Source organism: Cupressus sempervirens, chromosome 2 (genome assembly GCF_028749045.1).
Source record: "Cupressus sempervirens isolate cs-2001-9-10 chromosome 2, ASM2874904v1, whole genome shotgun sequence".
NCBI classification, from domain to species: Eukaryota; Viridiplantae; Streptophyta; class Pinopsida; order Cupressales; family Cupressaceae; genus Cupressus; species Cupressus sempervirens.
The window spans coordinates 635259494-635280237 of record NC_143119.1 but is presented as its reverse complement, the minus strand read 5'-3'; the positions used below and the strand labels follow the sequence as shown (position 1 = coordinate 635280237).

The 20744-nt window shown below is 32.7% G+C and overlaps 1 protein-coding gene across 1 annotated transcript; it reads right to left on the bottom strand.

The window, feature by feature from the left end:
* Positions 1 to 17506: 17506 nt before the first annotated feature.
* On the bottom strand, positions 17507 to 19925 carry LOC149574974 (mavicyanin-like). Its single transcript, XM_089814818.1, has 2 exons — positions 19624 to 19925; positions 17507 to 18008 (listed from the first exon to the last, which is right to left on the bottom strand). Exons 1-2 carry the CDS (start codon positions 19805 to 19807, stop codon positions 17677 to 17679), a joined length of 516 nt encoding a protein of 171 aa, XP_089670944.1. The 5' UTR covers positions 19808 to 19925; the 3' UTR covers positions 17507 to 17676.
* Positions 19926 to 20744: the final 819 nt, after the last annotated feature.

Below are 20744 nucleotides of genomic sequence, written 5' to 3'. Positions count from 1 at the left end.
AAGCCGTTAGGAAAGAAAAGAAGGTTGAATCTAATAAGATAGATGAAAGTTCCAAGAACCAAAAAACATCTATCAAATATAAAGAGACAAGGAAGGAAGGAAGACCAAGAAAGGAAATTTCCCATGTGCCATGAATAATGGAACTTTGGTCATAGATGCCCAAAGAGAGATGATCTACTAAAGAAAGAATTATGTTTTAAATGTAAAGAACCTTGGGAACATCATCATCGATGTAAAAGAGGGCAAATGAATGAAGTAACATATAACGAAGAAAGCCTCAACAAAAAGGTGAAATGTAATGATCAAGAACATGCAACATTGGTAGTTCTTACTCAAGAAATTGGGAGTAATCATTTTCAAATCAAAGGTTAACTTTAGAAAATAATAAATAAATCATCAAATATAACATTAGAAGAAATTGTATTGCTTAAGGACAAGCAATTTTGAGTGGGATGGACTGTCATAAGCCCATAATAACATATGGATAATGTACATACAAATCTTGTTTAAATAATTTATATATTGACCATTTATAGTCAATTGTATTGAATTATTTTAAATACTTAATAATAGAAAGTACTTATAAATAATTATAATTATAATATTAGATTACCTTTGATAAAAATTCATATTTGAAATATAGGAAAATATAATTATCATATTGTATAAATAATAAACATTCTTAGTAATAACTAATGAGTCTCAAGTTGAGTAGTCACAACTCGTGACCATAGAATGGACATATTAATAAGGGTTGGATTAATTGAGAAAGTGCATGCATGGTTTTTTGGAAGAATATGTGTGAAGGACAAGGAAAATTTAATAAATTCATCCATTGCATACTTCACACATCCAATTAAAGTGTCGTCAAGACCGAAAGTACATTAGTGGGTATCAAATTGTGAAGGGAAGGAATCAACTCACATATAAAGGGAAGGTTCATTGTACACTACGCTAACTGGACAAGGCTAGGCAAGAGACTGAATCCTCCACATCGACAAGATAGTAACATTCTTTGCACGTACATTTTAAAGGGACAACACTGTTATCAATACCGATCTCACATACATCAAAGGGAGGATACGGAAAAAGGAAAATACCAAGTCAACTAGCCTCAATAATATTAAAGACATCGAGTTCCATATTCCTAACAAGAGACGCAATGCATCATAGTTCTTGCCTAACACATAATGGTTGTAGAAGTGTAGATGAGCGAGAATCTAAATTAACATTATGAATGCATTACTTTTTTTCTAGAAATGTACTTGTGATCTGATAGGATTGCTCATATTTTGTTGTTAAATTCTCATTCTAGAAATGCGCTTGTGATCTAATAGGATGGCTCATATTTTTTTGTTAAGTTCTTGTGCTATATTATTATATCTTTGGGCATTTAAGCCCAAGAATAAGAGGCCAAAGTCTCTCCAATATAGCACTAAGTACTTAATATCATACTATGATCAATACATATGCTTTAGACAAATTTTCACCTTCTACATTGACAACTTAAATTATGTGCAATGAGGAAAGATATCCATACCAATATTTGAAATATAGAACTTGAAGAAGTGATGAAGCATTTGGAGTATCACATTATATGTTTAAGCATACCATGCATGCTACTAGACAACCATGAATAGTTGGTATAACTCCCCCAACTATGTATTATTCTCATCTTGATTATCAAATGTAACTCACTATTTTTAATCATTAGCATTGGACAAAAACTAAGATAGAGACATAGATAGAGATAAATAGTAGTATACAACAATAACAACCTAAACATATATGCAGAGGAAAAAAGGATAGATAATATAGAGGAGGAAGAGGAAAAGAGATAAAATAGTAAGATAGAGTGATACCAACATAAATTGTGTGTGTGTGTGTGTGTGTGTGTGTGTGTGTGAGAGAGAGAGAGAGAGAGTGTGTGTGTGTGTGTGTGTGAGAGAGAGAGAGAGAGAGAATTAAATATAATTATTTTTCTTAATAAAACAAATAGTCAAAATAAAATCATAGTTATAATAAAAAATTAAAATATATTATATTTTAATTAATGAAACTAAGAATTTAATTTTTATATTAAAACTCACATTTTTAAAAGAAAAAATGAAATGTATTGAAATATAAAAATATTTTATAAGTAAAACTAATTGTTTAATTTTACACAATTAGAGAAGGTTTACAATTTAATGTTTTGTATTTCCAAAATTTTCATAAAATTAAGTAATTTTTAATTATGGAATAATATCTATATAATTTAATATGTACATTTGTAAATAATAAATAGATGTAATACATATAAATTTGATGTTGATGAATAAATATGATGTAATAAATAAGAAATAAAATATAACTATTTAATTTTAATACATAGTTTATAAAAATCTAATAATAATTTATATATCTTTTAGAATTGAATTATTTCTATTTTGTGGTTATTTCTTTACTATATTTTTTGATATAAAATATAATTATTAATTTAATATTAAAATATATATTTAAGTTTTAAATGTATTTTAACTAAATGATAAATTGTTTAAATAAAATATATTAATAATAATAAATAATGTAATTTAAAAATTGTAACACTTATCAATTATACATATTACAAACACTATTATAAAATATAATTAAAAAATAATATTGTTTAATTTATTTTTATTAAAGTAAAATAATTGTAATAATTTAACTACTTTTATTAAAAAAACAAAGTTTTAAAAAAATTAGAAATTCAAATACAAAGATATAACATATTGAAATTATATTAAAAAGACATATTTATTAGTTTTATATATATATATATATATATAATTTGAATTTATGCATTACATGAAGTTTTAGGAACAAGTTATATCAAATAGTCAAAAATAAATATCAATGTAAAACTAATAATAAATATATTTAAAATAAGAAATTAAAAATATTTAATAGATTGTGATAATTAATATTGATTAGACATGTGGTGTGAGGTGGAAGATAAAATGATTGAAAAAATAAAATCTTATCAACTTGTCACAAATGTGAAAAAGATAAAGTTATAATTAATACATTCATTAATGCAAGATGAGGTTGTTAGAAAATAGTTGTATTTTTTGTTGAAGAAAATTAATTTTCTCCCCCACCAAAAATAGTATGGACCAATAAAATGGATGAAAAATGTGATTTATAAAATAATGAAAAATCAGAAAAAAGATATAAACATTTGAAATCTCATATAATCTTTTAAATTCTTGGATTTGATTGGTTAATGTTAATGCCATAGTTGGATTGACATGAATGCATAAGTATTCCTGCCTTGGCAGGAACTAATAAAGGTAAGGGTAAGTATATAAGTTATTTTATATTTGGAACCAATATATTTTTAATTAATAAATATATGGTATATATAATGAAATCAATCAATTAGATAATAGATTTCTTTATTTTTCTGAGATAATGAATAATAGGTACAAATCCTATTATATAATGTGACATTAAATAGTATAATCAACAATGGAAAATTGTCGACTAAATTTAATATCTTTGATCCAAGAATATCTTGGTGGAGGGCATTCAAAGTGAATGTCATAAAATGATCCAATTTCAATTGGTGGGAGGACATTCACAAGGAATGTTATACAACGATCCAATTTAAAATTGGTGGAGGGCATTCCTTGTGAATGTCATAGAATGATCCAAGTTTAAACTTGGTGGAGGGCATTCATTGTGAATGTCATAGAATGATCCAAGTGTAAACTTGGTGGAGGACATTCATTATGAATATCATAACATGACCCAAGATAGTCTTGGTGGAGAATATTTGGTGCAAAAGTTAATTAATTCTAAAGGATATAAGCTATTTAATTAGATTTATTGTGATCATATCAATCTTTTATAGTTATTATGAATTCTAATGTAACCCTAATGGTGTGGACATTATAGTTAGAGTAATAAAGCATTTTCTTAGTAATTAAATCATATTGATTTAAAAGTCACATATTAACTCTATTTTACTTAAGCTAAACTTTGCGCATATAATAATTAATTCTTTTAAATTAATTATTATCATGCAACCTAGGTTTTACCTGTTAGGGATTTGATCTCCTTTTATAAGGATTGATCTCTTTGTAATTTATTAATTCACTTTTGATAATAACAATCTCTTTGTTTGCTCGTCAAGAATGTCTCATCTATAAGTCTGGCAATTCCAACCTCCATAGTTTTTGCTTCTCTCTTTTATGATAGGTGTTTTCATTCAAGTTATTCTTGGGAGCCGTGGAGTTGTTATTTCATCAACTTCAACAAGTTTTTCCCAAATTTTTTTTCCACATTAAGTCTTGGCATTATACTTGTGTGGATATTATTTGAGATGTTTTGTTGTTTAATATTTATCATTCTGCACATTGGTTATTATTGGGATAGTGGATTGTAAGTTTATGTTACTAATAAGTTGCTATAGAGACTGAATGGGTTAGAGACTATATGTAAGTTTTTTGAACTCTTTAAAAGTTTCAATTAGTAGATCTAGACCTAAGGATAATTGATTCATCCTCCCCCCCACCCCCACCATTCTGATAATTGGTATTAGAGAATTGGTGCTCTTAGAGAAAATTTTGAAGGGACACGAAGGTAAAGATCAAGATGTATACCTGAAGGAGATACCTAAGTTGAACAAGGAGAACTTCCTTGCATAACAAAGTTTGATGAAGCTACATATTGCTAGATTTGGAGATTCAACAATATTCTACTTGAAAAATGATTAACTGTACTTGAACCTATGACTTCCAAACAAATAAAAAAGAAACAAGAGAACAATCAAGCAATGTTGGAGATTGCATCTGCCCTGAGCTATTTAGTGTTAGATGATATTAAGGACTACAACATTGCAAAGAAGATGTGGGGAAAGTTGGCAAAGATCCATGGAGGAGGTAAGAATGTACTAAGAGCCAAATCAAAAAGCTTGAGAGGAAATTTTAATGACATGGGGATGGTAGAAGGTGAGAACATTGTCCAACATGTTGGAAGAGTCAAAGAAGTTGTGAATGCTATCAAAGGAGTTGATGGAAAGATCAATGATGAAACTATGACTAGCAAGGTATTGAGAACCTTACTTCCTATTTATGTTTCTAGAGTTTCTGCAATACAAGAACTGAGATGTACTCATGGTAATTATCTAATCTTGGATAGTCTGGTTGGTAAACTTAGTACTTTTGAATTGTCAAATTTTGATAGTTTTAATGCCCCTACTATTGAATCTTCTTCCAAATGACAATTGGTTTTGCACAAGTCTAAGAAGAAGAATGGAAAATAAGAGGAAAGTGAGAGTGAATCTTCTAATGATGATCTCGAGGATCTTGAAGCATTAATGGCTAGGACACTACCAAGAGGTAGAGGAAAATATAAAGGTAAACTTCCTATAATGTATTTTTCATGCAATAAAGTTGGTCATATTGTTGCAAGATGTCTTGACAGGGATGACAAGGATGAGAGGAAAGACAACAAGTTCAAAGGAAGAAGAGATGGAAAAGACAACAAAGGATACAAAGACTACAAAGGAAAAGGTAAGAAGTCTTGTTACATTGCTAAAGAAGAGATTGTTGGTGATTCAGATAGTAATGATGAATAAGTTGTATATGTTGCTATGAAAGATGATTTTGATCAAGATGAGATAATTGCACTTATTTCATGTGAGTAAATGTGATAGACGACTTATTGATAATGGTTTCTTACATCACATGATTGGTGATAAAAATAAGTTTGAAACTTTATAACATTATTAAGAAGGTAGTGTTAAGTTTGGTAAAGATGCACCATGTCATTTGAAAGGAAAAGGATCAATAAAATTGACTAACAAGATCGTATGTACTACTTCTTATTGATTTGAAGGACTTAACTACAATTTGTCGAGCATGAATTAGTTGAACAATTCAAGATACAAAGTTGAATTTCAGCACAAAAAGGTGAATATCTACAATGCTTGTTTGCACAATGTGATGATATATGGTTATGGAAAAGAGGCTATGTCATGTGAACTTTGATAATTTAGTAAGAATTAGTAAGATGAAGAAAGAGAGAGGGTTACTAGGATTGAAGAGACTTGATAATGTGATGTGTAAACAATATCAATTGGGAAAAATGACAAAGTCTAGTTTCAAGAGCAAGACCTATACTTATGATGTTACTTTAGAGTTGGTTCATACTGAACTTCGTCGACCTATTGAAGTGCAAAGCTACTGTGGTGACAAATACTTTATTCTATTTGTTGATGACTACTCTAGAATGATGAATGTGACATTTCTTAAAGGAAAAATTGATGCATTTCAAATGTTTAATTGGTATTTGGCCAGAGTTCAAAAGGAAATAGGTAAAAGCTTGAAGTGTCTAAGATTTGACAGAGGAGGTGAATTCATATCTAGGGAATTCAACACATTTTGCAATGATAGAGGAATCAAGAGACATATGTCTACACCAAGAACCCCTCCACGAAATGGTATAGCTGAAAGGAAGAACTTATCATTCATGGACTGTGCTAGAACATTGACAATGGAGAAGAACATTGCACCTAATTACTAGAGAGAAACTGTAAGTACTGCAGTTTACACCTTGAACAAAGTACAAACCAAGAAAGGTACAAATATTACACCTTTTGAGACATGGTATGTATATGCACCTAATGTGAAATATTTCAAGATCTTGGAAGAAAATGTTATATATTGAAAGTGAATAGAATGGAAAATTTGATGCAAAAAATGATGAAGGCATATCTTAGGATATTCCACTAAGAGAAAAGCATATAAGTGTTTGAACTCTATCACTAACAAAGTTGTGGAAAGTGTAGATGTAAAAGTTGATGAATATGCAAAAAAGAATGAAGTTGAATGTAAGAAGGAACTTGAGGATTACTATAGTTTCATATACATTGATAAAAGTGACTTAAGACCTTGTCTAGACCTAAGGATAGTTGACTCACCCACCCCCCACCTCTTAGTTATTCTAAATCATTCTAACAATTGATAGCAAACATGGAACTCACTTGTACCACCTTATGATAGGGCTTGACTAAGAAGACCTTGGACTAAATTCACATAGTTACACGTCTTGAGGATTCTTGTAAATGTTATATTGAGGAAAACCTTTAGATTAGCCTCCACACTAAAAAATTAAAATTAGATGCTTGGAAATTAGGGTAACACTTATACAAAACTCTAAGTAGATGTTCTATGGTGAGAATTAATGAAATAAATTGTGGTGGACATATCGTGTTTTTGTAATAAAAATTTATTGAATTTTGTTTTGTCATAGTTCATTAGCATATTATTATTGACAAATCAAATGACATACACTAGATAAAATTCTAAACATATAGCAAGGTGAGTTCTCTGGTATATCTAGTGTTTGTTTTTAAAAAAAATTCCTACGAATACATTAGTCATATTTTAAATATTTATTTCTAATTGAAGCCATCAAAAAAAATAATGACAACATGTGAGTAATATAAATCTTTTAAAACTTGAAGTTGTTATGTACTTAATTGCAAAAAGTTAACAATAGTTTTTTTTGTCCAAAAATTAAAGTTGGGGCATTACATGAGGAATAAGCACTTTGGCTATGCTTGATCATTCATGCCTATAGTATCTCTATAAAAATCTTTTCAATGCACCTTTTTTTTATAGTTTGGAAACTTGTAAGGCCTAATGTTGAGTGGTTGGCTCATTATAGGAAGTCTTGTAGGGATATCTCCAAAAAAAATTTGATTATCTATACTTGTTGTGAACTTGAATGGGTGTGAGACTTTGATTGATAGACATATAACAGAAATAATAGTGTTAGAAAAATCAATCAACACCTCATAAGAAACTCTTACATTTGATAGGAGCTTACCATTTTGGGGGATTTTGCATGTAGCCTTCTTAGCTCAATCATCCTTCCTTCTAATTGAAACCCATTGAATAATTCTTGAACATTCATTTGAATTGTTTCAAATGTATTGAGCCACTATATAACCAATGGATTTTTTAATGTCGTGATATTTCCCAAAATAGCTACCAATATCATCATTTGCAATCAAGATTTGAAACTTTTGGAGCTCCATATATAAAATAGCTTTAAATGAGTGACTAACTTTTAGTTGATGAATTATGAGCACTACCAAAGTCACTCAACATTGTTTCTCTCTCCCTTTAAGAAACACCCTACCTTGAGAGATTGTGTGGTGTTAAAAATTGAGAGTGGATGACAAGAAATGATTGGTTTGGAATCATTTGACTCCTTAGCACCCTCTAATATTAGTGCCTCATCTTGTTCTTCACTTAAGGCCTTAATATAGAACATTCATTTTTCAATTTATTTATGTCTTTGATTGTATTTTCTATCACAATTAAAACGTAAACTTTTTTCTCTCTTCTTCTCAAGTTGATGTGGAGTTGACCTAGTAGAGAGGCAACAATTACAAAGAACTCCTTTCTCTTATATTTACAATCCCCTGTCCCCTATTGGCCAAAAACTTCTCTTCAATTTGTCTTGCCATAAGTATCACATGTGACAATGATTAGAATGGAAAAATTGTACCTCATATTTTATGTGGTCCTATAAATCTCATAAGAATAACTCCTTTAAATTTTATTATGTGACATTCATTTCTCTAGACAAAGGCTTGAAATTGAAGATAGAGTCCTTTGTTAGAGATAAAGGCTGATCTAATTTCATTTATAAATTACCTTTTCTCCCTTAAGATTTTGTTTTATGCATTTTTTTAGCTTTTTCTATTTAATAATTATTTTATAATTATTAAACAACTTTCACCTTTAGGTTACCCTTCTTGGGTTTCAATCTCCTTTTATAAGGATTGATCTCTTTGTAATAACTCTCTCTTCTTATTTTGAATATACAGTTTGCATATTTTTCAAATCAAACCCTTGCCTCTTCTTGTCTTTTTCTTCTCCGTGATAGGTTTTCTACATGCAATTATTCTTGGGCTTCGTGGATTTGATTTGCATATTTTCTCAAATCCTACATGGTATTAGAGTCAGATATATTGTAGCTTGTTTGATATTTGGAGAAAAAGGGAGAACAAGGATTTGGTGGATCAAATCTGGTATTTTTTGGGTATTTCCTAATAAAACAGGGGGGTCACCATTTTTTGGAGCAGTTTGAGGCCAAACGGACTTCACAAATGGATTCAAAAGGCATCAAAACCCCTATTTCCATATATAGTGCTTGGATTAAACAACGGATAGAAATAAAAATTACATGCAAATATAACCAATATCAGAAAATAATAGATCCCATAGAAAATAACACAAAAAATCAAGATTTGACGTGGTTCACCCAAACCCTAGGCTACGTCCACCAAATAGAAAGTCTAATATTTTTACGATCTAGTGATTACAACCTATTTACAATTTGTAATCTCTTAGAGCTCAATACTGCCACAAGAACTAATTTATCATCGCCTACTATGAAAACACTTAATCCTAAACCCCAAAGAATTTATGACATATGTATAGTACTTTCTTGATCAGTCACCGCAATAAACAATGTCCCACTTGGGGACTAATCAAACTCCACATTAGACAACAATCTCCCACTTGGAGACTGATCCTGTGGTAATACCACTACCACATGGGGCTCCCACTAGAGCAAATCACCCTGGACTATGTTGTTCATTGCTTGTTATTTAGACTAGAAGACCAACCGAAGCTAAAGAGGAATTCAGCTTCTCCCTTGTCACTACCTTGGTAAACATATCCGTTGGATTTTCATCTATATGTATCTTGTCCAGCTTTAACTGTTCATCCTCCAAAACTAATCAAATGAAATGGTATTGCAACTATATGTGTTTTGTCTTTGAATGCAAAGTTGAATTCTTTGCAAAATGAATGGCACTTTGACTATCTGTAAACAAATAATTATCCTTCTCAAGATGTCCCAATTCTTCCAAGAAGAACTGAAACCATATCATCTCCTTGGTTGCCTCTGTAGCAGCAACATACTCTGCCTTTGTAGTGGATAAAGCATTAACCTTCTGTAACCTAGAAAACTAGCTCACGACTACCCCACCAACAGTAAAGACATAACCTATAGTACTCTTCCTGGTATCAATATGTCCTACCAAATCTGAGTCAACATAGCCCTGTAAATCAGTAGTAGAACCCCCAAAGTGTAAAAACTTATTGGATGTTCCTCTCAAATATCTGAGAATCCACTTGACTACATTTCAATGCTCAATTCCTGGATGACTCATATACCTGCTAACGACTCCCACTGCATGTGCAATATCTGGCCTTATACATACCATAGCATACATCAAGCTTCCTACAGTAAAAGCATAAGGTACCTTCGACATCTTATCCTCTTCTTCGTGTGTCTTGGGACACATCTCCTTAGTCAACTTCAAATGACCAGGTAAAAGTGTGCTTATAGCTTTAGCATTCTCCATAGAGAAACGTTGCAACACCTTCTCAACATAATCAGCGTGAGATAGCCTCAATTTCTTCTTCTTCCTATCTCTACAAATCTTCATACCAAGGATTCGTTTTCCTACCCCCAAATCCTTCATACCAAATGCATGTGCTAACTAGTGTTTTAGCCCCTTAATGTGATCCATCTTTAACCCAGCGACAAACATATCATCAACGTATAAACATAAAATAATGTAGTTGTCATCATCCAACCTCTTAAAATAAACACAGTGATCTGAATGACACCTATTGTATCCATACTCATGCATAAAATTGTCAAATTTCAGATACCATTGCCGCGGTGCTTGCTTCAAGCCATATAAACTTTTCTTCAATTTGCACACTAGGTTCTCCTTACCTTTGACCTCAAATCCCCATGGCTGAGCCATATATATCTTTTCATCCAAATCACCATGAAGAAAGATTGTTTTAACATCAAGCTGCTCTAAATGCAAATCTTTAGTAGCCACAATACTTAAAATAGTATGGATAGAAGTCATTTTAACAACAGGAGAAAATATCTCATCAAAATCGATTCTTTTTTTCTGTGCAAATCATTTTACAACTAACTTGGCTTTAAATCTTTTCTTACCTCCTTCCTCTTCTTTCAACTTACAAACCCACTTATTATGTAAAGCCTTTTTACCTGCAGGAAACTTGCATAAATCTCATGTCTTATTCTTCAGCAAAGAGTCCATTTCACCTTTCATTGCAAACTCCCACTAAATCTTAGTATCCCCTTGCACAACTTTATCATAACATTCACGTTCACCAGCATCTGTTAATAAAATAGATTACAAAGATGGAGAAAATCTTTCTAGAGGTCTAATTTGCCTTGTTGACTGTCTAACATTCATTGGTGCCTGTGGTGTTTGTTGTTTCAGTTGTTGCACATCATGAGGAATGGTTGGAACATAATATTTTGGAATATCATCCAGCACTACATAATCATCTTTTTTCTTCTAATGTTGCTGCAACATATCTTTGTATAACACTTTCTCATTGAATATAACATCCCTCCTTACAATTTTATGATTTTCAAAATTCCAAAGCCTATAACCAAATTTATTAATGTCATATCCAACAAATACACATTTCTTTGACTTAGCTTCTAGCTTGGTTCTATTTTTAGAATCTATGTGAGAAAATGCTTCACAATCGAAGGTCTTGAGAAAAGAATAACTCACTTTCTTACCAGTCCATGCTTCATCTGGAATACCACAACCCAAAAGAGTAGAGAGACCTCTATTAATCAAATATATAGCAATATTGATAGCCTCCGCCCACATGTATAAGGGCAATCCAACATGCAACCTCATGCTCCTTGCACACTCCATTATAGTTATGTTCATGCGTTCAACCACTCCATTTTCCTATGGAGTCCTTGGAACAGTTTTCTGTCTACAAATACCATTAATGGAGCAATAATTTTCAAATTCATAACTACAATACTCACTACCATTATCAAATCTGAGATATTTTAATTTCTTACTAATCTCATTTTTAACCAAGCATTTCCATTTCTTAAAAGTTTGAAATACATCAGATTTATGTCTAAGAAAATAAATCAATACCTTTCTAGTTGCATCATCAATAAATGTAACATAATAATGAGAGCCTCCAAGGGAAGATACCTGAGTTGGTCCCCATACATCGGTATGCACAAGCTCTAATTTCTCTTTTTTGTTTTCCTTCCCAGTCTTCACAAAACTCACTCTCTTTTGTTTTCCACACACACAACTTTCACATAAATCCATATCAACACATTTCAAACTTGGTCAAACATTCTTTGAATGAAGTACTTTCATACCTTTCTCACTCATGTGCCCACGTCTGTTGTGCCACAGCGTTGTATCAGAATTTACAGCAACTATTTGTTCTCCTTGCTCAACTACAGCAACTGTTCCTGAACATTCATTTTTCTCTAAAACAATTAAAGTAGAAGGAACAATATGACCTGTACAAAGATATAAGGTGTCTGCTTTTACACCTTTTGCTACTACAAGGGAACCTTTTGTAACCTTCCAATTTTTATCATTAAAAGTAACTACACAACCCTCATCACCGATTTGTCCTACTGAAATATAATTCCTACTTAGTCTTGGAACATGTCTTACCTCATGTAGTAGTCAATGATTCTCATTTTGCAATTTAATCTTAACTTTTTCATTTTCAACAATCTGACAGGATTTATTATCTCCCAAATAAACAAGCCCAAAATCCCCTTGGACATAATCAATGAAATAACCTCTATGAGGTGTAGCATGAAATGAAGCACCAGAATTTAAAACCCATGAATCATCAACACTTTCTAAAGATAGAAGAAAAGCATCTTCTTCGAATTTGTTACTTACCACATTTGTCTCCTTATCTCCATCTGGTTTATATCCTTCATTTTTCTTTCGAGTCCAACAATCTTTCTTTTTATGCCCTAGCTTCCCACAGTACCAGCAATCGTTTGGTCCTCTTGATTGAGACCTCCTCCCCTTTGACTTTCCTCTTGATTTTTCACAATTTCCAGAATTACTTCCTCTCTCAGTTTTTCTTCTTCAACTTTGTGTGTTCAAAGCACTTCCAGATGTAGATTCGTCTGAGGATTTCCTACGAGTTTCCTCATTCAAAATAACACCGATCACATCATCATATTTTAGTGTACTAGATCCAAGAATAGAATTACTCACAACCATTACCAAGCCATTCCAACTTTCACGCAAAAAACATAAAATCAAGAGAGCCCTAATTTCTTCATCAAAATTGATACCCACAAAAGATAACTGACTAGTAATAGTATTAAACTCATTTAAATGATCTATAACAGATCCACCTTCTGCCATTTTCATATTAAATAAATGCTTCATGAGAAATACCTTGTTTAAAGTGGAGGGTTTTTCATACATTGTCACTAGAGTTTTCATCAACTCTTTTGTTGTCTTTGTTTTTGTAATATTAAATGCCACCAATGGTGCCAGACATAATCGGATGCTTCCAAGTATCTTTATGTCCAAAAGATCTCAGTCCTCATTTGACATAGACCCCTGATTCTTGGTTCTATCTTCCAACAACTTCCATAAATCCTTCTGATAAAAATAGTCTTCCATTTGCATCTTCCATAATTGAAAGCTCTACCCATTAAACCTGTCAACCCTCAGCTTACCCTCGTCTACCATTGCTCTCACTCAATCATGAGACTCCCACTCAACCGTGAGACTTTCCTGTAGAGGATAACTGAAAAACAACTTCGCTCTAATACCACTTGTTAGGATTAAACCACAAACAGAAATAACAATTACATGCAAATATAACCAATATCAGAAAATAATAGATCAAATAGAAAATAACACAAGACACCAAGATTTAACGTGGTTCACTCAAACCTTGGGCTACATCCACCAAATAGCAAGTTCAATATTTTTACGATTCAGTGATTACAACCTAATTACAATCTGTAATCCCTTACAGCTCAATACCGCTGCAAGAACCAATTTCACATCACCTACTATGAAAACACCTAACATTAAGCCCTTTTATACAAGTATTTTTATGCATTACCTACTATGAAAACACCTAACCCTAAACCCCAAAGAATTTATGAAGTATGTACAGTACTTCCCTAATCAATCACCACAAACTAACATAAAATTTATCTACTTTGGACAACGTTGATCCAAGAGGCAAAAAAAATTTGCCCGACAGGACCCTACAACCTCTACACACACTCCAACGCAAGGTTTTTTAAAAAAATTGCAATTTTTTTTTTTTAAATGACAATTTTTAATTGTCGGGATTAGCTAACTGCAGTGGAACCGTGGTGGTTACCACTATGGTTACCGCTTAGCAGCCCGCTAGTGGCTCCATCGCGACCCCGCTCCATGGCGACCCTCTGACCACCCCTCCACCCGGCCGCAGCTCCACCGGTGGTGGGGGGTGTTTTAAATTTATTTATTGTAATTTAAAAAATAATAATTTGTGTGCATCTCCAGGGGCCCTATTGCTTTTTTCTCTATAACTTGAGCATACGGCCGTATTTTTTCAATCCGAAAAATGTGCCAAAAAGCTAGTTCCGTGACGAAGACATTGGTGCAGGTGTTTTCTAATTTTGATGCAATTTGGTTCCTTATTTTGATAATCAAATCCGAATGTTCTGTTTTCACTCTAGAGGGCATATCTTGAGTTTCCCATCTCCATTTTTTGAAAACGTTATATTTTTGGAAAGCTAGTTTTGTCTACTTTTCAGAAATGATGTAATTTCTTCCAGATTCTGCTCCATGCTCTTTCTATCATTTTTTTGACTTTTTTGCTCTATGGTGGATATCTTGGTTCTTTTAGGTCTGAGGATCATTCTCATGGCATGGGATCTCTTCTTTTGGGCTATACTATCTGTTGTATCAGCTTTTTCCCTTTCTAATCATTGTTGATATCATTTGTAAGCATTTTTATGCAAACACACTAATATAAAGTTCCTCTCCTTGTTTTTCGAGATCTTTTTCATCATTGTGATTTATTGTACTCGCACTATATTATAAAGTGCCATGGGGGGGATAGTTGTTGTTGTTTAGGCCCTCTTCCTTTGTCAAGTGAGTGTCCCTTCCATGACATTAGCACCATAATGTGTCAATGATACATGCCTTTATAAGTGTTTGTACCTCTCTCTCACTATCGGTGTTCTTGGTTCTTTCTGTTTTGCAGGAGATTTTTGGCCCACTTTCTCAATTGTTTGTCACCTCACCCTGGTTTGCATTAAGGGGGGGTTCTTCTGTTGTTCCTAATGCTTCCTTGATTCGTTGGAGTGAGCTATATATTCAATATTTGATCCTATGTACTAGGTGATTGTAGTGGCTGGATACCTATGCATTTCAGTGAGATGGATCATCTAACATATAGACACTCTTCTCTTCATGTTCAGAGGAGGTTCTTCAAATCAGCAGTTTCTTTTGGACAGAGTTTGCGGCTTCTTCATGCTTCAGTGATGTTCTTCATGATCTTCTTTTTGTTCATATCTTTTGGGACATTCCTCTAATTGGAGGCTTCTGCAATCCTTCACTAGGTTTTCTGCTATCTCTTTTTGGAGTAGAGTTTTCCCACTGGATTTTCTCTATTTCTCCATTTTACAAAAATTTTGTTGTGATTGGGTACCTCATCAGGCTTTATTGCCAGGACCAAAGTTTGCTTTCAGCATTGTTTGTAGCTGCATTGTTGCTCATCTTAAGGGGGGTGTTAGAGAAAAAGGCTAATTTAATTTCATTTATTAAATTACCTTTTCTCCTTTCTTAAGATTTCGCTTTATGCATTATTTTAGCTTTCTCTATTTAATAATAGCTTTCACCTTTAGGTTACCCTTTGTAACTTATTAAGTTACCCTTTTTGGGTTTCAATCTCCTTTTATAAGGATTGATCTCTTTGTAATAACTCTCCTCTTATTCTGAATATACAATTTGTATGTTTTTCAAATCAAATTGTTGCCCCTTCTTGTCTTTTTCTTCTCCATGATAGGTTTTCTACATATAGTTATTCTTGGGCTTCGTGGATTTGATTTGCATATTTGCTCAAATCCTACATCCTTGACTTACATTTTTGTTCTAATTTACGAATTGGCAAAAGCACCTATTCCTAAGGTTATATCCATAACAAGAGGCAAAGTCTTGTTGAAAAATTGACCATGTGACCATGCAACCCTTCTTTCTCTTCTCATCACATAACCAATTAAACTAATAAATTGGTCTAGTTCAAAGTACAATGAAATCATCACCACAATTTGTTGAGTAGAATATGTTGAATTCAAATAATTGAAACAATTGAAACAATTAATTGGTTGGACCCTTTCCATCAAACTTTCTCATATCCAACTTGGTTATGAATTGTATAGACATGTGAATATCAAAGATTTTATCCTTCTTGAAAATTGAGTCAAGCCCAAAAACTCATGCTTAATAAAATCATTATCTTCCACTTTATTAGGTGAATCTTATCCCTTATATTCCATCCCTTGAATAAACATTTCCACCTTCCTTGAAAAAGTTATTCATTTATGTATATATTTTTATTAGCACAAGTGAATTTCCCCATTAATCTTCTTTTACACTAATGAAATTCCTTTTGTTATCTCCCACATTAACGAAAATTCACCCTTGACCTTATTTATTATTTCATTAGAAATAATATCTTCAATTTATGCTTCATTCTCATTCAAAGATCTCTTACCGTTGGCATTTGTATCCCCTGCCGTTGAAGACCCATTGTTAATAATTAAAATAATAATAATAATAATAAAACATACAAATAAATTCAAAATACTTTGAATTTTTACATTTACCAAAGCCTCGGCCACCTTTGCAAAAGAAACATCTCAAAAATTAGTTGAGAAGATAATTTTAAAAAAAAAACTAATTCGAAAGAGCAAACTTTCAATATTCACAATCTGATCATCAAATGAAACTAGCTATCCCATATATATCATCCCTACGCCTAGAATATCATCTATATCGACTTGTACTAATTCAAGTCTTAGACCAACCAAAATAAATAAAATATTATGACTGAATTAAAAGTTGAAATACCTACAAAATGACTACTCGTAAACCTATCCATCCTCCAAGATCAAAAATCTCATGACTAGTTACTTTGTTTTTGAAAAATCTCATTTTCTGTGGGAGAGCTGCCCAATTTAACAAGCTTTCATTGGGGTCTTGGTTCTTGCTTTTTATCAGAACACTATACACAGTCATTAAAATTCTTGGGACTAGGATGAAAAAAGTCATCTCATGCTCTCAACAAGAAAATAAAAATGACTAAATCAGCAATTTCTATTTAGAAAAACATGCCAGCATATATAAATATCAGCACCTTTCCTTTTATATGACAAAACTTCCACCAATAATTCCTATGATTACTCATATTTTTCTTTTCACTAGAAAAAGAGTCTGCTTCCATGCTCCTATCTATCTACCTAAATTGATTGTATCCATCTGTCAACGACACCCAATAAGATAAAACTTAATATGCTCCCCACATTCATGACGAAACAATTTTAAAAAGCATCACAAAATCAAAGGAATCTTAAACAAACAAAATCAGAAAAACAAATATGTATAAAAGGAAGCTGCTGAGAACCTTCAAAGGCCCAAAGACCCGGTCCATACAGATAATCAAAGACATAATTCCGATAAACAGATAAATAAATAGTGAAGACCCTTTTTCTCCGGGGGTTCTGCCTACATGACTGAGTTCATGAATGCCATGCTTATAGGCTAAAGAAGGCTGCAGAAACACCAAAGAAGATGCCCATGAATGGAATGGAATGGTAAGAAGCATCCGATGTATTAGTGGTACTTGTTGGAGTAGTTGGGGAGGTTGGAGTTGTTGATGATGCTGCTGAGACTGTGATTGTTACCTTCTGTCCACCGCTGCAGTGGCCAGGAACACCACAAATGTAGTAATGGGCGCCTGTATCATTGAGCTTAACAGTGGCAGGCCCGGTAGTATATGTTTCCATGGGACTAGCCGAAGTACAACTTTTGTAATTCGCCTGAGTCACTCGAAGAACATTATGGGCATTTGTAGCGAAGTTGAAATCTGCAATGAGTAAAATTGACATCGGTCATATGAATGTATGCATAAATTTATCAGATTGAATTTCATGCAATTCAAGTTAGCTAACAAACCATCAACAGTGTCACTGAATTTATCTTAGAGCTTCCCATCTGTAAAAGCAATCTCCTCAACAAGTAAATACATTTCAATTCATCGGATCCATAAGAGCATCTGCTAGACAAGAAGGGTATTTTGAGCCTTGGATTCTACAGCTAATGTAGGCAGATTAGCAATGCTTGCAATAGAAACGCCCTTTCTTACAATAAAGGCCAATGTTATTTCAAAACTAAACGCATCTTGAAGAAAGTCAAAATCAAATTTTGATAAAGAGAAAGCCAGAGAGAGTTGGGGAGAAATGAAATGGAACGAAAAGTTTTAATGATTTTTATGAGACTATTCGGTTTAAGGGATCAAAAGGTCAGTTAAACAGTCTGCTGTAATTTTTCCAAGTTGATCTTTTTGTTGTGGATCCGTATTAAGAAGCTACATATATATCTTGTATAATCTTACCTCTTCAAAAAAAATACTACATGCTGCTCATCTGTAGACTATCCTTGTACTCGCTGCGAATATCTATATCTTTGTAAACAGCACACACTTTGAGAATGATCTACCACAATTAACTCACTCCATTTCAAACTCAAATTAAATCTGACCAAACCTGATAGTAAGGTGAACAAAACCTCAATCGATGTAACAGATTCCCATGTCCATCTGCGTCTTCATTTCAAATCCAACCCCTCCCCTGTTTATCTAAAGCTTTTGCATCAAAGGCTTTGCTCCATCAAGGGGTCATAAGGCATATTGCTCACCACTAATGATGATATGGGATGAATCAAGTCCTTTTAGTGACACCATTCATTATTAACACGGGGAAGAAAATAAGTCTTATGGGTCCTATTCTACTGATACTAGAAGCTAGAAAGCTCGGACAAAAGGAAAGCTTGACTCTCAAATTTCAATCCCATGTCATCTGAATCCTTGTCGAAAAAAACCCCATCCCCATCCCTCAAACTTCAATCCCATCTCATCTGAATCCTTCATTAAAAAAATTCAATCCTCATCCCTTAAATTTCAATCCCATCTCATCTAAATCCCCAACAAAAACATCCATCCTCATATCTCAACTTTCAATCACATCTCATCTAAATCCTTTAAAAAAAATTTTAAAAAACCATCCCCATCTGTCAAAATTCAATCCCATTTCATCTGAATCCCTCATAAAAAAAACCATCCTCATATCTCAAATCTCAAATCTCAATCTCAACTCACCTGAATCCTTCATAACAAACCTATCCTCAAATCTCAAATCTCAATCTCAACTCATCTGAATCCTTCATAACAAACCTATCCTCATATCTCAAATCTCAATCTCAACTCATCTAAATCCTTCATAACAAACCCACCTTCATATCTCAAATTTCAATCCCATCTCATCCGAATCCTCCCCCAAAAAACCCTATCCTGATCTCTCAAATCCTCATAAAAGAACCAAACAGAACTCACATTTTGAAAAGCAGTGACATGAAGAGAATCCCCTCTTCAGAAAATTGACCTAAACGAATAATCCATACAAAAGCGAGGCAGAAATCCTTACCAAGCGTGTCTCCAACTTTGAAAGTCTCAGTGCCAGTCCAGTCATCGTAAAGCTGAGCATTGCTAGTGGGTACGATCCACCCTGAGCTGCCTCCCACGGTGTGATTCGCCGCAGCAGCGCAGTGCAGGGCGACCGCCATTAAAACGCCCAAAACCAGCATTTCCTTTGTGCTTGCAAATGCCATGTTCCCAGGTCGACCCACTTCACTAAACAAGCTCAATTTGCTAAAAATGTACTTTCACCTGTGCTCAAATCAGCTCCGTAGCTCTGCAGGAAACAGGAGGAGGAGCAGAAGTGTGCTTGTATGAAGAAAAGAGTGGGAATATCAATATAACCGCGTGGGAGAGAAGAGCTTGCTCAAACGGATTTCACGCTTTTCCGACAAAGCAAATTTTCAGGCAAAATGATGTACAATTAGTGTAGGTACCATCGATGGGGACTTCCTCTCGTTTACAGTAAAATGTCAGTCGGTGCTTTTTAAATATTCTAAATTTAGGTGTCACGTAAATTTAATTGAAAACCTAGTGCAGTTTACTTTGAAGGTGGAGTTTTTAAATTTAAGGAAGCTAGTGGAATAAACTTAAATACAAAGATAAAAATATATATTAGTTTAAAAGTCAATTTAAGAAAGTTAAGCAAATACATTTGCATATAAAGATTTTTTTTTTTAAAAATTATTAATAATAGAAATAAAGATTATTAATAATATAAATAAGTAATTCAACTAGCAAGGGAAGCGTCTATTAGTCCATCCAATTCAACTTTTTAATGTTTTAATAATTAATTTAAAAATTCTATTCTTTTATTTAATTAAAAAATTCTAATTAAACAATTGTAAAAAATTAATATTTATAAAAGTAAACCTTTAAAAATAAATGCTTAGTAAACATTTGTACAAAATTAATACTTACCAAATTAAATATTTTTGTTTATTTATTAAATTTTTATTTTCTATGTATTCGTGAGACTTTTTAAACTTAAAAAAATTGTAAAAAAAACAATAATGCTCAAAGCATTTAAAGCACAAAAATTAAAAATTAGGAGGAACTAAAGCAGCTTACACATGTTTTTCATCAATTATGCTTTTTCCCTCCACTATTTATGGAGGAACTCATGTGATG